At 40.2% G+C, this 26,912-nt stretch overlaps 1 protein-coding gene across 2 annotated transcripts; it reads right to left on the bottom strand.

The window, feature by feature from the left end:
* Positions 1-1,839: 1,839 nt before the first annotated feature.
* On the bottom strand, positions 1,840-5,476 carry LOC143582325 (uncharacterized). 2 transcript variants are annotated; one of them, XM_077064923.1, is made up of 11 exons: positions 4,821-5,476; positions 4,407-4,473; positions 4,261-4,335; positions 4,043-4,159; positions 3,575-3,955; positions 3,062-3,471; positions 2,887-2,986; positions 2,737-2,796; positions 2,562-2,648; positions 2,343-2,471; positions 1,840-2,262 (listed from the first exon to the last, which is right to left on the bottom strand). In XM_077064923.1, the coding sequence occupies exons 1-11, from the start codon at positions 4,883-4,885 to the stop codon at positions 1,960-1,962; spliced, it is 1,794 nt and encodes a 597-aa protein (XP_076921038.1). In that variant the 5' UTR covers positions 4,886-5,476; the 3' UTR covers positions 1,840-1,959. The 2 variants fall into 2 exon arrangements, with proteins under 2 accessions (XP_076921038.1, XP_076921039.1); XM_077064924.1 differs by having other exon boundaries at positions 4,407-4,467.
* Positions 5,477-26,912: the final 21,436 nt, after the last annotated feature.

Here is a 26,912-nt window from a genome sequence, read left to right as displayed (position 1 = left end):
TAAACAAGAATAAATCAACCATAGAATAAGAGTTTGTCGATATACCTCGGTTATACACAAACCGGGAAGGCACACCGAAGGCTAACGAAAGCAAGCTAGAGACACACACAATCAGATCTGGCAGCGGCGGTGGTCCGGCGGAACGACAGCAGTGGTCCGCGAAGCTACGGCAGCTGCGGGATGGTGGTCCGGCGGTGCAGTGGCTGAGGCGGCGGTCCTCTAGTGGAGCAACGGCGGGCAGACAGTGACAAAGGTTCTCAAGCAACAGCAGCTACCAAACTAAACACAAGTGACCGTAACTAGAGTTCACCGGAAAAACGTGTTCACCGGAATCACCTTAGGTCGCCGGAAAACGACATAAACTTGCAGGTGACTCAAATAAAACACCAACGGCTTATCGGTGGTGGTTATGGTGACGAGTGGTCGGCTGTGGTGATGAGAGGACAAGATTCCGGTGGCCGGAATAGGTCGCCGGAAAACCGACTGCTGGAAAAGCGGCGCCGGAATTAGATGGAGGCTAGGGTTAGTTGTTTGTAGTTTTGGTTAAGTATAATAATAATATATTATTCTATATATAGAGGATGTTATTAGGGTTTAAACATTTTAAACCAATTTGGGCTTAAAGCCTACCAAAACAAAGTCTAATCCATCTTTGATTGTGTCGAGCCCAGTTAAGATGTAAGTGGGTTAATATATCGTTACCCTCGGTGTAACCCATACCGGGTCGTATTCAGGTCGGTCCGCGTTGACTTGACCCAAACCGACCATTATATCCAACAGAAACATGGTGGATTATTCTTACAATGGAAAAACAAGTTTGAAAAACCGTATAAATATACATTGCAAAGTGGTGAAACATGTTATGGCAGAGTCATTCATTAATAGAGAAAACAAGTTCGATCCAAACTGGTTAAGAAACCGGCACGGTTTGGCCCATCAACTTGTTTTATGCACCTCTAAGTTCTAAGGTAACCCTACGAATGATATGGTTAGAATCGTACATTGATTTAATGGTGTTGAATAAATTGTCAAAAACACCAATTATATAGGTGGGGCTTGGGACTTGGGAGGGACATTCATTACAGTGAGTTGAATGGGCCCAGCTCATAAATATATTATATATGATATCATGCATAGTCCAGCAGTACATCATGTCACGAGAAGAGAACTTGGGTCGGATCATTCCAGCGACTTCACGTGCTACTCCAACATTTCAAACCGTAGGGCACCTTAAAGGTGGGCAAACCGGTTTTTTTAGGAATCGGAACCAGGTAGTAATAGGTTTCTGATCGGGTTGAATATGAACTGGTGGGTAGAGGTGCACAAAATACCCGGAACCGGTTCCTACTCGTATCCGACCCATGGGTACGACCTGGTATTGGGTTTCTCACTAGTACCCAGAACCGGACCCGCCAGAATCGGTTCCACTTTTACCGGGTCAAAACCTGACCCGACCCTACCAAACCCAAAAATAACCCGGTCAAATACACGACTATACCCGAAACCGGTTCCTACGAACTCGGTTTTGACCTTTGTTGACCATATTGGTAATTGGTTTCAGTTCCTACAAAATACCCGGTTTGTGCACCTCTAGTTCCGGGACTGGTCGGGTTTTTGCCAGGTTTTTGACCGAGTTTGGACAGTGTCCGGGTTTTGACTGTGTAGAGGCCAAACCAGTTCCAGTGGGTCCAGGTCGGTTTGGGCACAGTTTTTCTAAGAAACCGAAACCTGGTTTGTACATGGGATCGGTAGGACCGGGTTTGGTTTCGGGTCAGGTCCGGAACCGGGTTTTATGCCCACCTCTAGGGTACCTAACTAGTAAAAACCTATACATGTTTAATGTAGATGTTTTTATACCAAAATATATACAGTCAACTCATGCTCCAAAAGTCAATCATATATTCCATTTACATACATTTCCACATTAACAAAAAATTAAAAACAATACTCAACAATCAATCACTTAACAAGCTCCTTACAAATAAGATATCTAAACCCAAGATTATGCGGAACCCATTCAATCATTTTGCGCGATTTGACCGACTGATGTTTCTTTATATTTTTCTTGATCTGGTCTGGTAAACACTGCTGGATCATCTCCATCACATCACCGGAACATAACCCGGAATCTTTTGCAAAATTTTCAACAATTTTAGGCAGAAGAATCTTGTGATCTTTTGATACACCAAATGTAGCCCTCACAAATTCTTCTTTTGCTATTTCTAGTTCTTGAATCACTCGTTTCGGGGTGTAAATGCGAACCTGGTAAGAAATGTATAAACTTTGAAGATTTTGAAACTGTTTGTAAATGTTTTGTAAAGTTTAAGGATCATGGATCATACCGCGGGGTCAGAATGGCATCCTGAAGAAAGTGCAAAGTGTAAAAGGGGCTCGGGATGATCGATTGCATAGCCTTGGCGGGCATCTCCGGTTTTGAATTTGTTTTTTGAAGATAATAATACGCGAAGCCACTACATAAATGCAAAGTTTGAATAAATGTGTACAAAATTTGACCACCAACATGCGAATTTTTTAAAATCTGACCCTATATGCGAATCTACCTGCCCGGATCGAGTTGTTTTACATCCAAGAATGGAGTTTTGGATTACATCTGCGCTCACCACGTGACCACCGACATTGTATGCAGCCTGCAAAAAAACATGAAAAATGTAAACTTTTTCAAGATTTTCAAAATCCGTGTGTATAAAAGAAAACCAGTGGGCGTTGCGTACGCACTTTTAGCAGCAAAAAGACTCTCTTTATGTTGTTTTGTGGAATCCCATAAGCTAAAACGGCCTGTAAAAAGGTACTTTGACGATTCGTGTTATGCTAGTTAAGATAAAGAAATGCTAATCTAGAAAACACATGAATGGATGAGGACCATACATGCATCACCAAGGCATTATGTACATTAATCCAAAACGCTAGCTTCTCCTCGTGCTTTAGTTTTCTAGGATCTACATCTTCTAACCGAGAAACAAGCGACCTAAAATAAAAACGTTATAAATCAAACAAATACTACTAATTAATAGCTTGCTATGAGAGAGATTTTACTGGTTACCTGAAATCTTGCAACATATGTTCGGTATCACCCAACTGTTGACCATCTTTGTAAATACATTGAATTTCAACCATTGTACTATATGGTCCACTAAACTCCTTAAGCCCTTGAACATGAAAAGGGTTGTCTAATCTCACATCAAAAGATGATGAGTCCCTTCTAAACCCCGGGCTCCACATAAGATCCGAGTGGTCTTTTGGTGAAAAAGCACTTATTGATGACAAAGATGAAGTAGGAGATGAAATCCCATGATTTGTATTTGGCGGGTCCGCAAGTTTACAATATATAGCCGACATGCACTTGATTATATCCTCGGATAGCTTGTTAGGTGTTTCAGGAACATGATCAGAAATCTTGGTTCCTAGATGCTCTGCCAGGCTAATTACATTCGAACTATTATTCTGTGCGTACTGCATTAAAAAAAGAAACCATAAGAATTCATAATCATATATAATTTTGGAACATTTTTTCATTTTAAGAATCTTAGCAGTGAAATTTGGTAACTGTGATTACCTCCATCATGGATAATGGTTGTGAATGGCACGCACGTAACGCTTTTCCGAGAGTCTCGTTGGGAGTTTCGGCTGACAAAATTGAATGTTGAGATAATGAAGAGTGACAACGTTGAACGTTAGAATCTAAAACAATATCTTCTTCATCTTCTTCTCCAATTGTTCTTTTATCTGGTTTTGATGAAATAACGGGTCTAGAAGACTCTAGATGCTTCCTAGATGGTGTCATCAATGGTGATTTTAATGGTTCACTATTTCTTAATGGGGATGAATACGGAACTTGTTGATTAAATGCTTTCCGGTATAACGAGAGAAGATATTGCTCCAAATGTGAAACTTCATACTCTAAAACTGCAATGTCCTTAATCAACTCTGTTGCTGTCTGTGATTATAAAAAAACATGAATATAAATGTTCAGTTGCAATAACATTATAATAATTATTATTATCATTATTATTGTTTAGATTACCTTTGGGATGGAGGCTTGATTTGTAATATCATGCGAGGATGATTTATAACCCAATGCTTGTTCTAAAGCGCCACGGACAGCAACTTGGTCTTGTAATCTTTTCTCAAGCTGCAAAATCTAATGACAAAACATATGTTTCTATAAAAACAAATGTCATATTTAACATCATCATATTTTCGAAGTTTCTTGATAATATGGTTTATGATATTAAATTATACCTCAGTTCTCAATGAACTCTCGATTTCGGCATTGGGCAGGCGATTCTTCTCCATATTTACACAACCATTCATATTCTGATATTAAACATGAAATAAGTAAACTTATGTTAAAAGCACTAACAAAAGTTTAATTTAAGCATACTTACCAACTTAAAGGAGTTAGAATGCTCAAAGTTATCTTCTTCTAGTCCACTCTTTCCTGGAAAGCTGCCACTGGTAAAAAGTTAATAACTTGTAAAATATAACCAAAAGAAAAACCTTTTTGAGCTAAATCAAAGATTTTTTGACAATAACAACTATGTGAAAAAGAGGGAAAAGAAAGGATGGCTGTAAGCAAGATCCAAGATTTCACACTATTTATAAGTGTTCCAACCATCTGTCAGCAGAAAACAAAAATGCTTTGAGTGATAACAAAGTGAACAAAGAGTCAATAACCATAGTTAAAAGTCAAACTTTGGTCTGTAACCAACTTCAGACGCCATTTCCAGTTGAAGAATAAATCAATGTCATACACCAGAAGTTGAAAATAAAAGAACATTTTATAGATTCTTGGTGGGTACCTTTTAGAACGCTTGTGGGCACAAGCTACCACTCCCAATCCCTGTATGTCTATGCTACTACTCATCTTTACTAATTTCACCAAACTTCATAAAGGATTCAACTTTTTTCAGACCCACAAGCTGAAATCACTACTAACTTCATAAAAGATCAAATCTTTAACAGACCCACAAGCTGAAATTGCTACAAATTTAACCAAACTTGAAAAAAGATTGAATTTTTAGCAGACCCACAAGCTAAAATTGCTACTAATTTCACCAAACTTGAAAAAAGATTGGATTTTTAGCAGACCCACAAGCCCAAATGAAGAAATGGGTAGTCAAGAATCATGGAAATCAAGGTCAAAGGGGTTCAAAACCCCAACTTTTGGTTTTGCATTGCAGGAATCAGAGGGTGATGTATCATGTAAGTTAAAGGGTACTCTGAACACTAAAGAGCTGAGTGGTGAATGGTTGTGTGTGAGGGCAAAATCTTTGTGACTTTTAGCAAAAAGAAGTAAAAATGGTGAGTGGACTTTGTTGGAAGAACAAGAAAGGTTCCAGTTGGGAGTAGAAAATGTAAAAAAATAAAAGGGTTTAATTAATTGGAACCAATAAATGAAATGGATCAAGATCAAATGAAGTGGATGATAATTGACAGGGATTTATAATTTATATAAGCAGGTTAGGTTTAGTTGATAGTAAGCTAATATTTGCCCCCAATTTTAGTTTGTAAGCTGCAGGTTAGGTTTAGTTGATAGTAAGCTAATATTTGCCCCCAATTTTAGTTTGTAAGCTGGTCCAGTGGGAGTTGGTGACTGTCCTCATATTTCACCTTTGTCACATATTGTCATATATATACTACATACATATGTCAATAATGGGGTGGATTAGTATTTATTTAACTTTGGATTAAAGTTTTCGTATTATTAATTATTAAATTTAAAATAGAGACTAGTAAACTACTGGATCTGTTTTTTTATAGATTTGAGTTTAGTTGAACATAATTATTTGGATTATTGTTTGATAGGAGAGATTCACATGTAACTTTGGATTAAAGTTTTCAAATTGTTTATTTCAAAATAGAGACTCATAAACTACTGATGATATGTTCTCTAAAGACTTTCAACTATGAATTATCCGAGCATAGACAATTAGACAAATTATTTGTATTATTGTTTGATGGGAGAGATTAGTTATGTAACTTTGAATAAAAGTTTCCAAATTATTTAAATCAATATAGAGACTAGCAAACTACTAGTGATATGTTTTCTAAAGATTTGAATTTATCCTAGCATAAACAATTTATGTGTATTGTTTGATGAGTTCGATCGTTGACGAATATGTATATTTTTCCTATTTTCTATAAAGAAAACCTTTAAACCTAAAATGCAAAAAAAAAAAGGTCAATAAACCAATTCTTGCATATTATAGTCAATAAACTTGTCTAAAAATCTTGTACTTTTGAAATGTCTGAATAAAAACTTGTCAAAATAAGATGATATAAGTTTTTTTATATATCTATAATCTATAATATATATATATATAAACGATAACATAAAAATCCTACGTGTCACGATGTGGTCGCTCCCCGTTTTTTTGGAGTCACCAGATTTGCTTGATTTTTAAATAGAGGCTTCTCATTTATTTGACCCGAATTCACGGTATGGGTCTTATCAAACCCAAATATTTCTTAAACGGGTTATAACATCTCATTAAATTAAAAACTAATCTCACCAAATATTTGATACAAAAATCCTATAAAGTATGAATATACTAAAAATTAATATATGATTTATTTTAAAAATATATGTTACTTATAATTAAAAAAAACAATTTTATAGTAAAAAAAAATATACGGGTCTTGGTCCCATCAAACTCATATAACTTTTAAACCGGGTTATAATTACATTTATTTGTGAAACAATTTAATATTAAACCATAAGTATATTATTAACTTTTATAAAATAAAAAATTCAAAATTCAAAAAATAGATAAATATTAAAAAAAATAATATAAAACTGACCCCCGTAATACGGGGATAAAAACTACTATATATATATAAAGATGGGGAATCTCACTTAAATCAAATTTCAATCAATTTAATAGAATAATAGCTATCAAATGTGTAGTTTGCATATTTGGAAACTGGAGTTGTCCAAAGGTAATGATCCAAGTAACCCAAACGAGTTTGTTTGTATGCGGGTTGTAATCAAGATTTTCAATGCATAATAACCACAAGAAAAGAAAAGAAAAAAAGAAAAGGCTAAAGAGATAAAAGCCAACCTCAAAAGAATTGAAAGCTACAAAGGTTAAAGTGGACAATGATGCTTGAAACAAAAGGTGTTTTGATCTTAAGAAACATATCAACATATTTACTTAATAAATTTAATATTTGTATCATTAGTTCATATTTTTGTTAGTCACCTAATAAAATTATGATTTAAAACGTGCAATATTTGTATAACTTTGTAGATCATGAAGGGTTTTATGCATTAATGATGAATAGAAACATTGGTTTATATCATATGAATAAAGTACAATTGTTTTTATACAATATAATAACTTATTAAATACGACTTTAGTTCACAATCTAGATGTCTATGTTGTTAGTAAATGATGCTAATGAGTAAAATGACATGAAGATTCAATGAAATGAAATAATCTATGTTTATAAAGTGAGAATTCATGTAAATAAATTGACCGTATACTTTTTGATAAAGTTTGACTCCAGGAAAGACAATGGGTCGGTGGAAGAACACATGTATAGGTGAGTAATTCTATAAACAATAAAATTACAATTAATTGTTGTTATCTTAATGAGTTATAAGTTAATTTGACTTTCGTGCAAGCGTATTGATGCGTTATTGTTGGCCTCATATTAAGAAGTATACTTACACACTAAGAATGCATAAGGCTATAATTGACATTGTATATGCTTATGTTGCTTTGTGGAATTTATTTTTGTAAGATCTTATGATGTTGACATTGGATTATGTGGTATGTGGTTCAGATGTATTTGACCACTTGTCTTATCCTGAACTTAGACATTTTGATTTGATGTTAGTAAAATAGGCGTTGTTCTAACCTTTGGTTATTGATACTGAAGAAACACTAATAGACCCCGGGCAGATTACGGATAACCTGGGGGTTAGATAGATGTTTCCCACGAGGGGTTAGACCCGGCAAAGATGGTTCTTCTGATAACCTGCAAAACAGACACCGTGAGCTCGTCACTGAGAATGGGGGGTTCCTCCTTGTGACCACCCTCCGGCGTGAGAATCAGACTAGATTGCTCTTGAATATAAGTATATATTAAGAGATTGCTAGAGCAGATATCAGGTATAATATGTAAGATACAAGATAGTATATGATAAGATATCATAAGATGAGATGATCATACCATTTGGGGTATTTATAGCCGAAGGTAGGTTTCCAAGAAGGTATAGCCGGCTGAATAGTATTCCTGTTCTACCAACTGTGGCCTACGCACGTGCCATGCTGGTAGTTGGTGGGTAGGCAGCGGCTGACAGTGACCAGGCCTGCTGTGTACTATTCCTTTTCCACTAACTACCGGCTATGCACGTGGTATGACAGGAGTTGGTGAGTAGGCAGCGGCTAATAGTGACATACAGTACAAGAGCATGCTGCTCGCCATACTGTTGTCAATGAGCTGTCGTATCTTTGGTCAGATCTTTTGCCCATACCTCGTCAGGTACAGTACAAAAGATCTTCCCGTATCGTACGGACTGGCTTATTTGGGCGGGAGTATTCCCCCTCCCGCCTTTGTGCGGGATTGTTCCCGGCTTTGCTCATTCCTTCAGGTGACAACTGAATTATTGAGAGCTAAGTGCCTTGCGCGTGTAGCCTTGCTGCGCGGGTGGCCTTCCCTGATGGCTTGTATCCGCAGCTGCGGGAACAGGCGGAGTACTTCATTGGGAGGCATTTCCTGCGGGAACAGCTTGCGTACTGCGCGTAAGGACGTCACGTCTCTGAGCATGGTGGGTCCTGCGGATCCAGTTGGTTTCTGCGCAGCCGTCTCTCTTCAAGGTGAGTCCTGCGGGTCCAACTGGGCTCTGCTGGGACCTACCTCTTCAAGTCCCCCAGTCCAATGTTCTTCTCATGAATGTTTAATAAAGTGAGGTGAACTTTTGGACTTAAGCAAAGGGTTTTGAAAAGGGTTTAGTTTTAAGGTTTTCCATGGGGATTCTTCCCGCGGAAGTCCTTATGTCACTTGCAGAAATTCCCGACTTTCCTGCTTGATCTTTGGGTATGATGCGGGTAGGTCTGTAACCTCCTCGCAAGTCAGGAGCGTTGAGTCCCACTTGTGTGGATTCTCCATGAGGTTTTGGTAGTTTTGAACATAGTGATCAATTATGTTAAAACCACCAATTCCATCCAGGAGCTTCAAACAATGTAGTTCTCGACGTTCCCGCTATGCGGGGATGTTATTCCCGTTTCCGCAAGCATTGTCCAGAAGATCCTTCTTGGTTTCAATTCCCTGCGGAGCGCTAGGTATGTGAAGGGTTTTGCCTTGACACTGTACCCGCACTCGTCTTACGGTTACTTTACTTCCAAGGTATTCCTGGCGTCCATTCCCTGCGGGTGCTAAGTATGTGAAGGGTTTTGCCTTGACACTGTACCCGCACCCGTCTTATAGTTACTTGGTCGCCAAGGTATTCTTGGCTTCAATTCCCTGCAGGTGCTAAGTATGTGAAGGGTTTTGCCTTAACACTGTACTCGCACCTGTCTTACAGTTACTTGGTTGCCAAGGTAAGGGGTATTTTCCCGCTTACTTTTAAATCTTTTTGATTTTTTGAAATTCGAATAGTTGGTGAAAGGATAAGAACAGTCCAAACTGTTGAAACGTCGTGCGACGGTTTCTTCTGACTGTGTCAGGACGTGCAGGAAGTTATGGTGACGTGACAGTACCTGGTCATTCCAGACGCTTTTTCAGGCGCGTGTGCGCGATTTTTCGGGCGCGTGGCCGCGAAATTAATGGCACGCGTCCTTTCAACAGCTGTTGCCAGCTTGCTTTTTGCCACGTGTCATAGTTTCATTGCACCTTCGATTTCTCTCTCTTCCGCATTAAATTCATCGCATTAATTGCGATTAGTATATAAAGGGGGAGAGGGTCCTTTGTAATCCACACTTTCACTTTTCTCTTCATCTTCAAAACGATTTCCGGCGAATACTCACATTTTCAGTCGAGCATTCCCTTGAAATCGTTCTCTTCTTCATACGTGCAAGATGTATTCTCACGATCTTGAGGCTACAGCCCAGGAGGCTGGGGTGTACGCCGATGACAAGAGTACTGCTGGCGAGTGCCAGTGTGCTCTGCCTGTCGATCTATATCAGTACATCGTCAGGAAGTTCATGCTCGATTCTCTCGAGCCTGAGTTTCCTGAACCTCATCAGACGGTGTATGATGCCCCCAGAGGCAAGATCGGGGTATATGCCGCATTCTTTGTCTATGGGAATCTTAGGTTCCCTTTGACAAAGTTTGTGTACCGTGTCCTAGAGAGGCATGGTGTACACCTGACCGAGGTGCACCCGATGGCGATCGCGAAGATTCGCCACTTCGAGTGGGTGTGCCGGATTCTGGGCGTTGAGCCCTTCGTCGACCGCCTGATGACCTTCTACTCTTGGAGGTGCATCCAGGGGTGGTATACTCTGATAACCTGGATCAAGGGTTTGAAGATTTGCGCAACCGAGCGCAGTCTTCGTTCATGGAAGCGGGAGTTCTTTTATATCTCCGCTCGCGCCATCCCCCTTGCCATGAAGTTCAAGAATGGGCAAGCTCTCCCCAGCCTTCACGCCTCCAACTACCAGGAGGCGGAATGGTTTTCAAAGATTTCCCGAGTCCAATCTCCGATTTACCGGTTTGCGGAGTCCGGAAAGGTGATGCTCGGGATGAGCCGGGTGTGGAAGGATGCGGAGGCGCAAAAGATCCCGATCGTCCTTGAATACGGTTTGAACTCTGTTCCTTACGGTATGCTCTGTCTTATTTGTTTGTATAGGTTTGTCTTCTAATTGTTTTTCTTTTATTTCAGAGGGGAACGACTTGTAGTCGCTCTTGTATCCGCGGGAGGCTGATAGTCCCGCTCGGATGGGTACTCGTGCTCTAGATGAGAACGAGTTGCCCATCCTTGAACAGATGGCGGATCGGTTCGTGGAGGTCTACCCGCCAGGCCACGAGATCATGAGCGCCAGGCGGCCAGGTAAGGCGTTATTCAACCCTCGACCCCTCAATGCTGAAACCTCTGCTGGAATTCCTCTAATCTTGTGTTCTGATGAGGAATCCGCAGATGGTCCTCCGTTGGTGCGGAAGAAGAAGGCTGCCGGCGGGAAGGGAAAGGCGAAGGCCTCCACTGCCGATCCGGTGCCTCGGTCTGATTCAGAGACCGAGAGCGAGGAGGTGGCGGGGAACCCGGGTGGTGATAGGACTACTGCTCCGGAGGCTGCGACTGTCACCTCCGGAGAGCCCCAGATGACGACGGTGAGCGGCGTAAAGAGGCCGGCTCCATCGGGTTCGTCCCCGCCTATCCGCACTTTTAGGCTCAAGAAAACCCGTAAGTACAAACTTCCTTTTTTTTTTTAACTTCGTAGCTTTCCATCATTAATACTTATCTTCTTTGCGCAGGCGTGGATGCTACCGCATTCCAGGGTGGAGCGGGGAGGAGTACCTCTGGACCCATGACGGTAGGCTTGGTCAGCCTACCTGAGGCGACGACCCAGGCGGCTGCGCCTGCTTCCGTTGGTTCAGTTGCTCACCCCGTTGAGCCAACTGTTCCAACTGTGATGACATCACCGCCGGCTGTCAGTGCCATATTTACCGCATTTTTCACTGAGCCGGCGGTTACTTTTTCTGCGCATTCCGCAGCGGCGACCACGGTTGTGAGTTCACCTCCAGTGAGTTCACCTCCGTTGGTTTCTACCGCGGCGGCCTCCATGCCTCCGACTTCGGCAGCTACAGCCGATCCTTCAGGTATGCTTGGGGCTTCTCGCCAACCTCTGCCTCCTTCCCATCTGCCTGACCTCTTGGATGGATTTCCCTTGGGTTCAGGGATGGGTTTGGCGGCTATCGGCCTGTTGTTGACCCTACATGTGCGTAGGGTTCTTTTGGCCTTTTTTTTTTATATCATCTTTTCCTAACTGCTTTTTGTTTTTTGCAGTGTCTGATTCCAATTAAGTGTATGTTCCACGATGGAACATCCGCCGAGGAACAACCCTTCGCACACCTGTGGAGTGCGTGGAGTGGGCTCGTCACGCAGCTCCCAGTGGTGCGTGGGAGAAGCCATGGCTAGCTACCAGGAGGGTAGGCTAACCAATGAGCTTCGGGTTCTCCTGGCCCGGATGCAGCCGCGCGTCGAGCTGCTTTGTCGTGAAAACGACAAGTTAAAAGCAGCTCGTATCCAAGAAGCAGCTCAGGCGCGGGCTGTCCGGGAGGAGAATAGGAGGCTCTCCGCCGCTGCTGCGGAGAAGGAGAAGGCGTTCAAGGCTCTTATAGTTGAAGTTCAGGCCCGTATCGAGGCCCGTTCCAAGGCTGCCCAAGCTGTTAACGAACAGCTTCGGCTGGCTAAGGAAACTGCACGGAACGCAACCGAGAGGGCCACCAAGGCTGAAGCTGTTGCTGAGCCTTTACGCCTCGAGAATGAGGAACTTAAAGCCAAACTAGAGGCGCTCCAACAGGCTCATGATGCCTTGGCGATGGAAGACGCCAAAAAGCTCCAAGAGATCTTGGACCAGAGGGGCGTGCTTGACCACACTGAGCGGAAGCTAAAGGGCGTTGAAGAGGCTGCTGCAAAGGAAGTGTTGCTTGCCAACCTCAATAAAAGTGAAGCCGAACGCGCCCGTAACCAAGCTCAAGCCGCCCTCCAGGAGGCTCTGGTTGCCAAGGAATGGCTTATTCGAGAAGCGTTATCTCAGGTAAGCTTAGCTTCATAATGTCTTCACGCTTTTCTTTGTAAATAGAAAAGGTTTTGATACTTGTATTTTCTTTTTTTTTTGTAGGTTGTGCATCGAGTCTTCACGGACACATCATACGACGATGCCATGAGCGCAGCCCTCAACGCTTCTCATGAGGATGGGGAAAAGGCCGGCTTCCTGCTTGGTCTAGGGTTCGTTGAGAATGGCATCCCGCCTTCCAACTTCCCTTTATTTGATGTGGATACTGAAGCTGTTTATGACCAAGCAGTGAATCAGTATGCCGCCTTCCCGCATCCGGTGGTGGAGAAGGTGAACGAAGTTGCCGCTGCTGATGATGGGCTAGCTATCCTTAAAGCTTTCCTTGAACCGCCACGCTCTACTGATGGTGCTGGTCCAAGTGGAAGTGGCCCTGAAGCTTGATCCTGAAGATCCCTTCCCACTGTTAGGATAGGTTTAGCTTGTATAGGTTTATATTCTTGTAGGCGGGTAGTTACCCGGCCATTCTTGTAATGAATATTATGAAATATAAATCTTTGTGCAGGTAAGACCGCTACTTTCACTGGATTACTTGCTTTATAAATGTTATGACTTGCTCATGCATACTTTAGTTTAAATTAGCAATTTTCCAAGTGTTTAGAATAAGTTAACCTTTGAACGTGGTAGATAATAGGTTGAAGTTTTGCTTCCTCTTTCGTGATTGTGCGGGTAGGACCGTCACTTGCACTTAGTAGGATGGCTAAACTTTACCTACATCTGTCCTGCGTGGAGGTTTTCCTCATCTTTTTAGAAATTTCTAAGTGTTTAGGATAAGTTAACCTTTGAACGTGGTAGATAATAGGTTGAAGTTTTGCTTCCTCTTTCGTGATTGTGCGGGTAGGACCGTCACTTGCACTTAGTAGGATGGCTAAACTTTACCTATATCTGACCTGCGTGGAGGTTTTCCTCATCTTTTTAGAAATTTCTAAGTGTTTAGGATAAGTTAACCTTTGAACGTGGTAGATAATAGGTTGAAGTTTTGCTTCCTCTTTCGTGATTGTGCGGGTAGGACCGTCACTTGCACTTAGTAGGATGGCTAAACTTTACCTATATCTGACCTGCGTGGAGGTTTTCCTCATCCTTCTGTTAGAAATTTTCTAAAGTATTTTGAATAAGTTAACCGTTCGACGCGCGGTTGTCAATAGGTTCGGTTTCCTCTCATGATTTGTGCGGTTAGGACCGGCACTTTCATTTAGTTGGATGACCAAAGTTTACCTATGACTGACCTGCGTGAAGGTTTGCCGTTTTTTGGATTTATGCGGGTTTTGCCGCCTTCCCCACGCAACGACTTTCCACGTAATTATGCGATTAAAACCGGCATCAGTGTTGAATAAATTAACCGTTCGACGCGCGGTTGTTAATAGGTTAGTGTTCAGTTTCCTCTACCATGATTCGTGCGGTTAGAACCGGCACTTTCATTTAGTGGGATGACTGAACTTTACCTTTAACTGACCTGCGTGAAGGTTTGCCGTTTTTTGGGTTTATGCGGGTTTTGCCGCCTTCCCCACGCAACGACTTTCCACGTAATTATGCGGTGAAAACCGGCATATCCGTGTTGAATAAATTAACCGTTCGACGCGCGGTTGTTAATAGGTTAGTGTTCAATTTCCTCTATCATGATTCGTGCGGATAGACCGGCACTTTCATTTAGTGGGATGACTGAACTTTACCCTTAACTGACCTGCGTGAAGGTTTCCGTTTTTTGGGTTTATGCGGGTTTTGCCGCCTTCCCCACGCAACGACTTTCCACGTAATTATGCGGTGAAAACCGGCATATCAGTGTTGAAAGTTCATAAGTATAAATGTAAAATCATCAGCGTCGATGTTCTAAGGAGAATCATTTCCATTAGAAGTGGCTCTGGGCCTTTTCTTTACAAATTTGGAATTGATCTACATGCAAACTGTGTAATTGAGCTCCCTTCCATGTTGTTGGGATGGGAGTGCCATCGAGCCGATATGCACCTGGTTCGGGATCTCGTTGTTTACGCAGTATGTAGTCTCCAACATTGAAGCTGCAATTTTATTCGTGTTTTCCCCAACTGGGGTTCTACACACATCAGCCTGCTCAGCGTTCATTGCGCCACGAGGTGCGCGAGCGTCCCATCTCTGACAAATGCTTCGACCATGTCCTTTACGTCTGTGCATTCTTCAGTGTTGTGGCCTTTTGTCCTGTGAAAGTCACAGTATTTGCTCCGATCAGCATTGTGACGATGTCGGATTATTGGAGCCTTTGGCCATGGGAGCTCCTCAGTGGCGAATATCTCGGTGACGCTCTTGGTGAGTGGCGTCCATCTGGAGTTCTGGTTCGACTGTACGCTATCCCTTCCGCCTAACCGATGTTGCAAGCCGGATGAGGTGTCAAAGTTTACCCTTGACTGCCAAATGCCTAGCTTCCGCTTTTTGTTTAGTCGGGCGGTAAGGACGTTGTTTTCCCTTGTTTTCTGGGTGTAGAGGTTTGTGCTCTGTGGGAGATCTCTACCCAGTTGCTTCTCCGTTTCCGCAAAGCGTTTTGCTGCTGTCATGATGGCATCCCATGTGGATGGCATGCCATCTTTACCCGTTAAGGTGCGGATGAGCTCTGGGTCGTTCGCGCCCTGGATGAAAGCAGCGCGAACAAGATCTTCGCTAATATTACCCAAACTTAGCTTCTTTGAGTTGAAGCGAGTGATGAAGTCTGGCAAAGATTCATCTTCCTCTCGAATGCATTTGAGGATTGTCCATTGCTCTTCGGTATACTTTCTTTGTTGGCTGAAGTGTTGGCTAAACTTCTGTTGGAAGTCTGCCCAGTCGTAGATGTGGTTGACCGGTAGACGACCGAACCACGCTCTAGCTGGCCCAACAAGCGTCATTTGGAACATGTAACACCACGTAGGTTCCGTCCAATTACTGACGGTTGCCCCCACTATGAATCTGTTCAAATGATCATCTGGATCAGATATACCATCGTAAGTGCCGATGTTGGACATCTGTTTGGCACTTTTCGGGGCGATTGCTTCCGCAATGTCCCTTGCAAATTTGGACGTTCCCGCATTTGCCACAGTTGGTCTGAATGTTTTGAAGTCACGTGGGTTCCCACCCGCGTTTTTTGGTTTGAAGGTTTCTCCAAAATGCCTTCTCGGTTGGGAGTCCGTTTCTTTACGCTTCCCTTTCGCCCTATGGCGAGGGTTTGCGTCGGTGTCGGATTCCTCCCGATCATCGTCCGAGGACTCGTACTCACTGCTCATGTTGAGCTGTTGAGTGCTTCCAAATTCGTCAGCCTGTTGGACGGAACGCAAGCGTTCGTCCAACTCAGCTTGGAATTCCTTCTGACGTGCCTCCGCCCAGGCTTTAACTTGTTCAAGTGTTTGGCGGGGGAGTCTCGTCTGTTGTCTTTCCGCCTGGGTATTATTGAATCCCAGGGGATGGTTGTTTACTGCACTTGCCCCAGCTTGGGTAACTGGGGTAGTGTTCGTAAAATTTACTGCACTTGCCCCGGCTTGGGTAACCGGGGTAGTGTTCGTAAAAACTGTGTAGTCGCTGGTATTCCCCCCAGTAGCTGGGGTTGTGGTTACCGGAGTTTCTTTAACCATCTTTCCAGAAGTTTGAAAAAACTGAAAAGAAATGAAGTTCTAGCTTTTATGCACGGATGGCGCCAATGAAGAAACACTAATGGACCCCGGGCAGATTACGGATAACCTGAAGGTTAGATAGATGTTTCCCACGAGGGGTTAGACCCGGCAAAGATGGTTCTTCTGATAACCTGAAAAACAGACACCGTGAGCTCGTCACTGAAAAGGGGGGGGGTTCCTCCTTGTGACCACCCTCCGGCGTGAGAATCAGACTAGATTGCTCTTGAATATAAGTATATATTAAGAGATTGCTAGAGCAGATATCAGGTATAATATGTAAGATACAAGATAGTATATGATAAGATATCATAAGATGAGATGATCATACCATTTGGGGTATTTATAGCCGAAGGTAGGTTTCCAAGAAGGTATAGCCGGCTGAATAGTATTCCTGTTCTACCAACTGTGGCCTACGCACGTGCCATGCTGGTAGTTGGTGGGTAGGCAGCGGCTGACAGTGACCAGGCCTGCTGTGTACTATTCCTTTTCCACCAACTGCCGGCTATGCACGTGGTATGACAGGAGTTGGTGAGTAGGCAGCGGCTAATAGTGACATACAGTACAAGAGCATGCTGCTCGCCATACTGTTGTCAATGAGCTGTCGTATCTTTGGTCAGATCTTTTGCCCATACCTCGTCAGGTACAGTACAAAAGATCTTCTCGTATCGTACGGACTGGCTTATTTAGGCGGGAGTATTCCCCCTCCCGCCTTTGTGCGGGATTGTTCCCGGCTTTGCTCATTCCTTCAGGTGACAACTGAATTATTGAGAGCTAAGTGCCTTGCGCGTGTAGCCTTGCTGCGCGGGTGGCCTTCCCTGATGGCTTGTATCCGCAGCTGCGGGAACAGGCGGAGTACTTCATTGGGAGGCATTTCCTGCGGGAACAGCTTGCGTACTGCGCGTAAGGACGTCACGTCTCTGAGCATGGTGGGTCCTGCGGATCCAGTTAGTTTCTGCGCAGCCGTCTCTCTTCAAGGTGAGTCCTGCGGGTCCAACTGGGCTCTGCTGGGACCTACCTCTTCAGATACTACAAGTGGCATGAGTAAAAGGTTAATCAATTCGTTGATCTTGAAATGGTTGTTGATAGTATTAACTGACAGCACTTTGACATGCTTGTTGAAATATGGTAACTTTACCTTAGACTGTGGGGGGGGGGGGGGAATTAGATTAGTTGTAGGTTAGGCGTTTAACCGGGTGAATTGTGTTTATGTTGATTAAAAACAGGTCCGGGTCGATCGAGATCGACAAGTGAGTCAAAAAGATTGAAAATGGGAAACCAACATTGTGGATCTGCATCGGATGTATTCGATGTCAAAAGTGGCGTAGAGGACGTTGCCAACACGTTGGTAATGCGTCGATTACATTTTTGCACAAAGTGATTCAGGTTTTGATTATTCCTTTAGATAATTATCTTACTTGGCATATGCTAATGATTAGAGGTGTATATGTGCCTTTTCACATGCGAATGAACCCGAGAGGATGATTAGTTGTAAATTCAGAGCATACGCAAACACAAGGATGAAAGATTGTTGAGGTTGCAAATGAAAATAAGTTTTGTTTAGTCAACTATGCTTTGTTATAGTAGTTTGTATGTAGTGAGCGATACTAATACCTCTTGTGAAACCTTTGGTGAATCTAAAAGGTCTCGGGACGGAATACAAACACTCACAAGTCTCTTGTCTAAATTAAGTTTTTGAGGAATGCGTTTAAGTTAAGGCTTCAGTAAGTTATAAATGTGTCTTATGATGTTGAAAATGACGTTTGTCGCATATTATCTAAATAAAATAAGGTTTTAATTGTATGGTGAAATAGTTGTGGAAAGAAGATTTTGTATCCATATTTTCTACACTAAGATATTCAATAAAGTTGTTTTGAATTTTGGGTGTTATATAAAGACATGGATTTTAAGGAGCGCAACTATCGAATTTTAATTATGAGATCACCCATTCCAAGATTTTAGCCAGTGGTACCATTAATAAAACAAAAGATTTAATTTATGGAGGTTTGACCGGGGAAGAATGAAAAAGTGTGTAGTTAGCATTCACGAACTTAACATGAATAACTAATACCATTATTAGTTTGTTTAATGTTGGTTTGATAAATTTGTATGAGAAATGATGTTAGTGAGTTTGTGTGTGTGAGTATACACCAAAATATCATCAATAACTACAAGTAGTGGTCATGAGTGAGTGTACTAATGTATTATTATCAATATTCATAATTAGTGTATACACTAGTTGACTATTAGTATTCACAAGTAAATGTGTTCAAAGTCGGATATCAGGAGTTTCCGATATCCGTTTGGATTGCGAAATGAATGTTCGAAAATTTGAATAAAAAATTAAAGATGAATACTTTTTAAATTATAAACCAAAAGTAAATTACATAGTGTCTCATCTCAATTCTTAAAGGAATTTCCATAGTTTCTTGGATCCATTCCCTGATCTTATTTCTACAGAAACTGCGTCAACAACCACCATCATCTCTGGTCACAAACTGCTACCAACCACCAAGCATAGTCCCTACCTCATCCTCCTCTCCTTCTCCATTTCATATGAAGACCTAACCTTGAAATCGAAGCCGTTGAACTGAGATGAACATAACCATGATACCACATATGAGGAAGAAAGGGTTTTCAGTAGGCCTGTAAACGAACCGAACGTTCGGTGAACTGTTCGTGAACCGTTCGGCGGGAAGTCCGTTTATGTTCGTTTATTTAATAAATGAACGAACATGAACAAATGTTCTGTTCGTTCATTTATGTTTATGAATGTTCGCTTATGTTCGTTTATGTATTAATAGAAAATAATTAAATATTATTTGGATATGTCATCCGCTTAAAGGTTTTATATTTGTAAATTTATGTTCATTTATGTGTTTTCAGATTTAAGTTTGTTTATGTTTGTTTGTGTTCATTCACATTGGTTCATATATGTTTATTTATGTTCGTTTATCTTTGTTTAGTTACGTTTGTTTAGATTTTAAACAAACGAACACAAATGTCCATTTTTAAATAAATGCACATAAACATAAATTTTTGTTCGATTAATTATAAAGTTAAATGAACGAACACAAATATGCCCTTTTTCGTGTTCATTCGATTCATTTACGGGCTTTCAATATTCACATTGATGAATACATCGGTCTTATTCTCTAGCTTCTTCCGATTTTATTTGTGTTTGTTTGTGTTCGTGAACCGTTCGTGCACACATTAATTTTCTTAATGAACGAACACGAACATAAAATCTCGTTCGGTAAGTGTTCGTGAACCGTTCGTGAACACAATATTTTCTTAACGAACGAACATAAACAAGGCCTTGTTCGTGTTCGATCGGTTCGTTTACAGCCCTAGTTTTCAGGGTCGAATTACAGATTCGGAGGCGATGTGTTGGTAAGAAATGGTTTGGGGTTGGAGCCTAGGAGGTAATCCTGTGGTGGCGTTGTGGTGCTATGAACTGACTATGGATTTGAGAATAACCGAGTGGCAAAACTGAGGAGCGTAGGGTTTTTTACAAAGATATATGAATATATATTTTAATAAAATAAATAATTAAAAATATATAATTAAATATTTCGGATATCCGAACTATTCGAAATTCTCAGAGCTGCTATCCGAATCCGGATTTCCGAAATTTCGGATAGTTCATATTCGGATTTTCGATAGTTCGTATTCGGATACGGATACAGATTCAGATTCTTTATAACACCCGTATCCACAAGTAGTAGTGTATATTGAATGCACGAATGCATCATTGGTAACAAGTCGTTTATGCAATGTGAATACTCTAAAACATCGTTAGAATCCAAATAGTGTATTCACCCGAACTAATCACACTAAAGTGTCCTAATTACAACGTTATAATTGCATCAATCTATTTTTACTTTAACATGGGACTCGAACCCTCCACCTTCAAAGGAAGAAACACTTATATATAACACACTAAGATTAGACTAAATTCTTTTGGTAATCTATTAACTACCCTAAATATATGCTTATACTGTTTCACTTAATTACAATAATGCATGGCTCGTCATGATTTAATCTCACGTACCCAACCGGTATAAAAATGAATAACATTTAGCAAGAAATTGTCATTAGTAACTCTTGTTTAAATCCAACCCTATATACACACGGGTGGTGATTAAATAAAGTTTAGTCTCCTTATTGGAGTGTATCACTTGTATAAAACAAAGTTAACGACGGAGGCCAAATTAAAAAAAAGGGTATAAACATTGATGCGTGTTTACAAATGATTTTAAAAACTTGCCATGCTTTGGATCTTATTATATCTTAATTAGTATACTTATTATAGTAATTAATAAGGGTGTCAAACCCAATCCAAATGGATTGTTTTAGGTCAAGATGGATAAACTTTAAAGGTTAAATGGGTTAGGATGGATCATAAAAATTCTTCAAATGGGTCAGGATGGGTTGGAAATATACAAGTGGGTTTCATTTATAGGTTAAAATTGGTCCAAACAAAATACCCAAGTTATCCAAAAACTATCTAATTCAAAATACCCAAACTATCACGTGCGAAACAAAACTCATCCGAAACCCAAAAAACGATCAAAACGAAAGAAAAACCCCGAACCGACTAAAACGAAACAAAAACGAAACTGAACCGAAATAGAAAAACGACCAAAACGAAACAAAAAAAACGGAAATGAAACCGAAAAACTGGCCAAAACGAAAAAAAAAGCGAAATGCAACCGAAAAACTAATCAAAACTAAACAAAAACACCGAATCGACCAAACCGAAACAAAACTGAATCGAAATTGAAAAACGACCAAAACGAAACAAAAAAACCGATATGAAACCGAAAATTTGACCAAAATGAAACAAAAAAAAATGAAATGCAACTGAAAAGCGAACCAAAACAAAACAAAAACACCGAACCGACCAAAACGAAACAAAAACACCGAATCGACCGAAGCAGAACAAAACGAAACTGAACTGAAATAGAAAAAAAACGAAACAAAAAAAACGAAAAGCAACTGAAACCTGACCAAAACAAAACACTGAACCAACCAAAGCGAAACAAAAAAACCGAAACGAAACTGAACCGAAATAGAAAAACGACCGAAACGAAACAAAAAAACCGAATTGAAACTGAAAAACTGACCAAAATGAAACATAAAAAAACTAAATGCAATTTAAAAACCGGACCAAAACGAATCAAAAACATCGAACCGACCAAACGAAACAAAAAAACTGAAACGAAACTGAACCGAAATAGAAAAACGACGAAAACGATACAAAAAAACCGATATGAAACCGAAAAACTGACTAAAACGAAACAAAAAAAAAGCGAAATGCAATCAAAAAGCTTACCAAAACGAAACAAAAAAACTAAAACGTAGCCGACCAAAATAAAACAAACGAAACAAAAAAACGAAATGAAATCGTAAAAACTGACTAAAACAAAACCACACTGAAACCGAAAAAATCGAGAAATCGAAACCGAGCAGATACCGAAACCGACCGAAATGAAAAAAAACAAACCGAGCCAAAAAAACCCCGAAAAACTCGAACCTAAACAGGTACAAAACGGTGAGGGTTTTTTTTTTTTTTTTTTAATGAACGAGGATGATGGGGGAAACATTTTAGTTATTTTACATTTTGCGTTTTTTATTTATATTTTAAGTTATTATTTTTTTAATAGTTTTTTTTGAATATTTTTTTAAGGAGTTTTTAAAACCCTTTGTATGTCAACCTTCACTTGGGTCAAGATGAGTTAGTTTTACCCATCTTGACCCATATTCATCCTAATCCTCTATTTTAAAAATCCATCATGACCTCATATCCATTCTGACCCATACACATCCTGACCCATCACCCAAATTCATCCCAACCCACTCCCATTACCACCTCTAGTAATTAATATTAATTGTCGATCATCTCTAAACCTAGGCCAGTCAATAGCAGATTTCTCTTACCAAAAACCTTTTTTTACCAAAGTTATATATGATATCAAGCTTGAAACGTACTTGAAGAATTTAAAACCAATCAATCTCTTTATTTTGTTACTTTTACATTATGTTTTACATTTTGCAATAAAATAACATTTATTTAATTTTATTATTGTGATTACAATGTAAATTAATGCTGTGATTTGTTTAGAGTAACAGATATATACTTTTTTTTAATTATCAAGTTTATGATATTTAACAGAAAATGTTATCATACAATGAAATGAGATGGATACAAATTATATATATATATATATATAGAGAGAGAGAGAGAGAGAGGGAGAGAGATGTTCTACTACAAGTTGATGGACATTGTCTTTAAGCGTCAAGGGAACTATTGTTTGTCAAAGAATCCATATAATATTGAAATAAAAAGCAAGAAACTTTAATCATACTTGACCTTTTGGGTTAAAATAATTTTTGTAATGTAGCAAATGCAAGGGTGCCATCAGTTTCTTCTTTTTGTCGTAATATGCTGACATGAACAAAAGCTTCTTCTTCAGTATCTTTAGCTGCTGATAGTCTTGTCTCTCGAGTTTGAGAGCCCAAAAAACATTTCTTTTTTTATAATACCAATTAAGTGCAGAAACAACATAAATTTAGCTCTGATAAGGCATGCTAATTAACTGGTATTGATTTAAAGCAACAGTGACCTTAATTAATTTGTTTAACCACTTGTTAATATGCTTAGCTTTTTTGGTTTTACCTCTATCCAAGAACAAAGGTGACAGACATAACAAATTCTTTGCTAAAACTGGGAGAGCATAAATCACACACGAACACAATTTTTTTATCAACTGACGACAAGTCGTAATTGCACTTAACATTAACTACCCCTCTAGATTATTATCAGCTTATAATATCAACTAACGACAGATTAATATCAACTTGTATTTTCTGTATTAACCATTCGGGCTCTTCACATTGGTACTTGCACCGGATTTCACATGGATAGACTATATATGGATTCCAAGTATACTTTAGTTATATGTATATATGTATATATCGGTAGATACATTAGATTTTTTAGTGTATTAGTTGATGAATACAATGTGGCCGGATTCAAATATTGTATTCATCATGAGTAGCAGAAGCAGTGGCGAAGCTTGAATATAAACGTCGAGGGGGCCAGACTTAATATATATAAAAAAATTCGTAAACTAGAGGGCGTAACTTAATATGTATAAAAAAATTCGTAAACTAGAGGGGCGTGGGCTCAAAATTTCGGCCGGAAACGGGTAAATTTACACTGTGTGTAAAAGTTTTCGGCCAAAAAATGATAAATTTACACTACCGAGCGAAAAAACGGAGGGGCCGGGCTCAAAATTTCGGTCGGAAATGGGTAAATTTACACTATTTATACAAATTTTCGGCCGAAAAAAAGATAAATTTACACTTCCGAGCGAAAAACGGAGGGAGCGGACTCAAATTTTCGGTCATAAACGGGTAAATTTACACTATGTATAAAAAATTCAACAGTAAAAGGATAAAGTTACACTATCGAGCCAAAAAACGGAGGGGCCGGGGCCTCCCCTGGGCCCAACTAAGCTTCGTCCTTGAGCAGAAGTAAAGCTCAGCATTCAACTAATATCAATTACAGATATTTTTACAAAGCTGATTCTGTTTAAAAAATTCATGTTCCTACGGTCCAAGCTAAAGGTCGCTCCCCGTCCTTAGCTTGGGGATTTACGGGGAAATATTATATCACATTTTAAACTGTTATTGTTTAAAGTAGTCTGTGTATATATTTTCAATTAATATAAACCTTTATACAACTCGTTTGTGAAACCACTATACTCATGGAAAATGAAAGGGCCATTCAATGAAGTGTGTTCAGGAGGTTGAAATCAACAACATGAATATATAGCCACAAAACTGAGTAAGTGGTTGGTAAGTTATTTGGTTTTGTTATCTAATAAGTGAAAAGACTATGACTTTAGAGGCAATTAATGAGTTAAACTAATACTTAAGACATGAATATATATTGAACAGAACTTCTATTTTATCTTTGTTGTCAAATTTTACTGAAAAAAGGCTAGAATAATGAATGAATGGTTTTCCCAATGTCAATCTTAGAACTAGAAGCAGATGCTTAGGACAAAAAGAATCAAGTAAACAATACCAGGTTGGTTGAAGTAAGTGAAGAATCTTTTCATTTTCAACTCAAAATCTGACAAACATACTTTGTGTTTCTATGTAAATTTGGATCATAATCAACCGTATTCTTTAATTTATAGATTCTCCAAAACCAACATCCTTTTTATATGTGCACATGGTTCTATGATCCGAATGGTGTATACACTGCTGTATATGTTATTAAAAGATCCAAGTTCAAATTATATGTACTGTTAGCATAGATTAATGCGTTCGCTACGTTGATTTTTGAGTAAGGTGATGGCATAAGTACATCCAAGACGGACTATACGTCTGAAAATCAAGCAACTTTATAAAATAAGTTCAAATGGGCACCAAATTCCTATACGCTCATATAATCGGTCAATACTATATATTCTCAACGAGTTAAGATTAATTCTAGCTACTAGGCGCTAATCAAGATGCAAGGACATGCCACTACCATAAATGGCATCCGACAAAGAATCAAACGACTATTAATTAAACATGTATTCTCATAGTCTCATGTTGTAGTTATTTTAGGGGAATTTCGTAATAGCAAAGTGTTCATTGTTTTCTGAAATTCCCGTCCTTCTATCTTTCTTCTTCATTCATAATAAGTTTCTTTTTTCTCAATTTTATTTCTTCTTAAAAGCCTATATTCATTATCATTATCGTCACGGTGCTAAACTTAAACTAACCTTAATTTTACACAATTTGGTTTGATAAAACATTAGTTAACCTTAACATATGTAGCTTAATTAGTAGTATCCAAGAAATCCTGAAAGCACAAAATCCAAGTATTAAGTCTTTTAAACAAATAGAATTATGAAGAAGACAACAAATATGTGAGGCTGGTGAATGTATAGTTTTTAGTTCGTTTCTTCAAAAAATGGAAGAAGAAAAAAACACTAGACTCATAGTTTGACAGTCAGTATTCTTTTAATACAGTTCTTCAAACATTATCTTTTTTTTTTCTTTTCATTTTTATTAATATTATTTAATTTTTAAAGGTGGGGAAGAAGAAGAAGAATCCGAAACAGAAAACGACACCAAAAGTTTTGCTTTATTTCGAAGGGCATTTGGACAAGTGAGTCAATACCAATGATGTGTGGATGGATATTGAAGAGGTAGGTCCAGCAGAGCCCAGTTGGACCCGCAAGACTCACCTTGAACAGGGACGTCTGCGCAACGACCAACTGCTCCCGCAGGACCCACCGTGCTCAGAGAAAACCTTACGCGCAGTACGCCAGCTGTACCCGCAGGGAAAGCCTCCCAATGGTGAAGTACCCCGCCTGTTCCCGCAGTTGCGGATACAAGCCATCAGGGAAGGCTACCCGCACTAACAGCAAGGCTACACGCACAAGGCACTAGCTACTTCAGTAGTCACATGAAGGAATGAGCAAGGCGGGAATACTCCCGCCTAAATGAGCCAGTCCGTATGCTTCTGGAAGATCTTTTGTACTATACCTACTAAGGTATGGGCAGAACAGACGGTTTGACCAGAACAGCCCATGAACCAATCACAGGGTGACAGCTCACCGACAACAGTACGAGGAGGAGCACCCTCTAGTACTGTTTGTCACTATTAGCCGCTGCCTACTCACCAACCCTTACGATGGGACGTGCGCAGCCTATAGTTGGTGGAACAGTGCGTAGCCGGCAGTAAAGGAACAGTGTACAGCCGACCTTGTTACTGTCGGCCGTAGCCTATCCACCAACCAGCATGGCCTGTGCGTAGTCCACTGTTGGTGGAACAGGAATACTATTCAGCCGGCTGTACCTTCTAGGAAACCTACCTTCGGCTATAAATACTCCAACACCTTGGAATGGTAAGGACATCATCTGATATCTCACTCTTATCTAGCAATCTCTTAATATACACTTATATTCAGAGCAATCTAGTCTGATTCTCACGCCGGAGGGTGGTCACAAGGAGGAACCCCCCTTCTCAGTGACGAGCTTACGGTGTCTGTTTTGCAGGTCACCTGAAGAAAAACCTTATCTGCTGGACCTCATACTCGTGGGAAACATTACTTAACCCCCAGATTATCCGTAATCTGCCCCGGGTCACTTAGTGTTTCTTCATTGGCGCCATCCGTGCATAAAAGCTAGAACTAATTCTTAGTTTTTTCAAAATTTCTGAATAAATGGTTAACGTTACTCCGGTCCCAAGGCCAGTAAGTGACCAGGAAACCCCGGTGACCACAACCCCAGCAACTGGGAACACCGGCGGTTATACAAATCTTACGAACACTACCCCGGTTACCCAAGCCGGGGCAAGTGCAGTAAATATTCCACTGGGGTTCACTGATGCCCAGTTGGAGAAACGAACGAGGGTCCCTCGCCAAACACTAGATCAAGTTAAGGCGTGGGCCGAAGCACGTCAGAAAGAGTTCCAAGCTGAGTTGGATGAACGCTTGCGTTCAGTTCAACAGGCTGACGAATTCGGCAGTAC

Source organism: Bidens hawaiensis, unplaced genomic scaffold (assembly GCF_021521415.1).
Source record: "Bidens hawaiensis isolate Kalapana, Puna unplaced genomic scaffold, B.hawaiensis_p1.1 tig00031530_1, whole genome shotgun sequence".
Taxonomy (NCBI): domain Eukaryota; kingdom Viridiplantae; phylum Streptophyta; class Magnoliopsida; order Asterales; family Asteraceae; genus Bidens; species Bidens hawaiensis.
This window is presented reverse-complemented; position numbering and strand designations above follow the sequence as displayed.

What these genes read in the sequence shown, in the direction of transcription:
- LOC143582325 (XM_077064923.1), bottom strand. Translation starts at nt 4,885, where the DNA reads ATGAGTAGTAGCATAGACATACAGGGATTGGGAGTGGTAGCTTGTGCC. An exon ending in AGAGTTCATTGAGAACTGAG is followed by an intron (nt 4,160 to 4,260) that starts GTATAATTTAAT and finishes TTTTGTCATTAG; the next exon opens with ATTTTGCAGCTTGAGAAAAG. An exon ending in GAGTCTTTTTGCTGCTAAAA is followed by an intron (nt 2,649 to 2,736) that starts GTGCGTACGCAA and finishes GTTTTTTTGCAG; the next exon opens with GCTGCATACAATGTCGGTGG.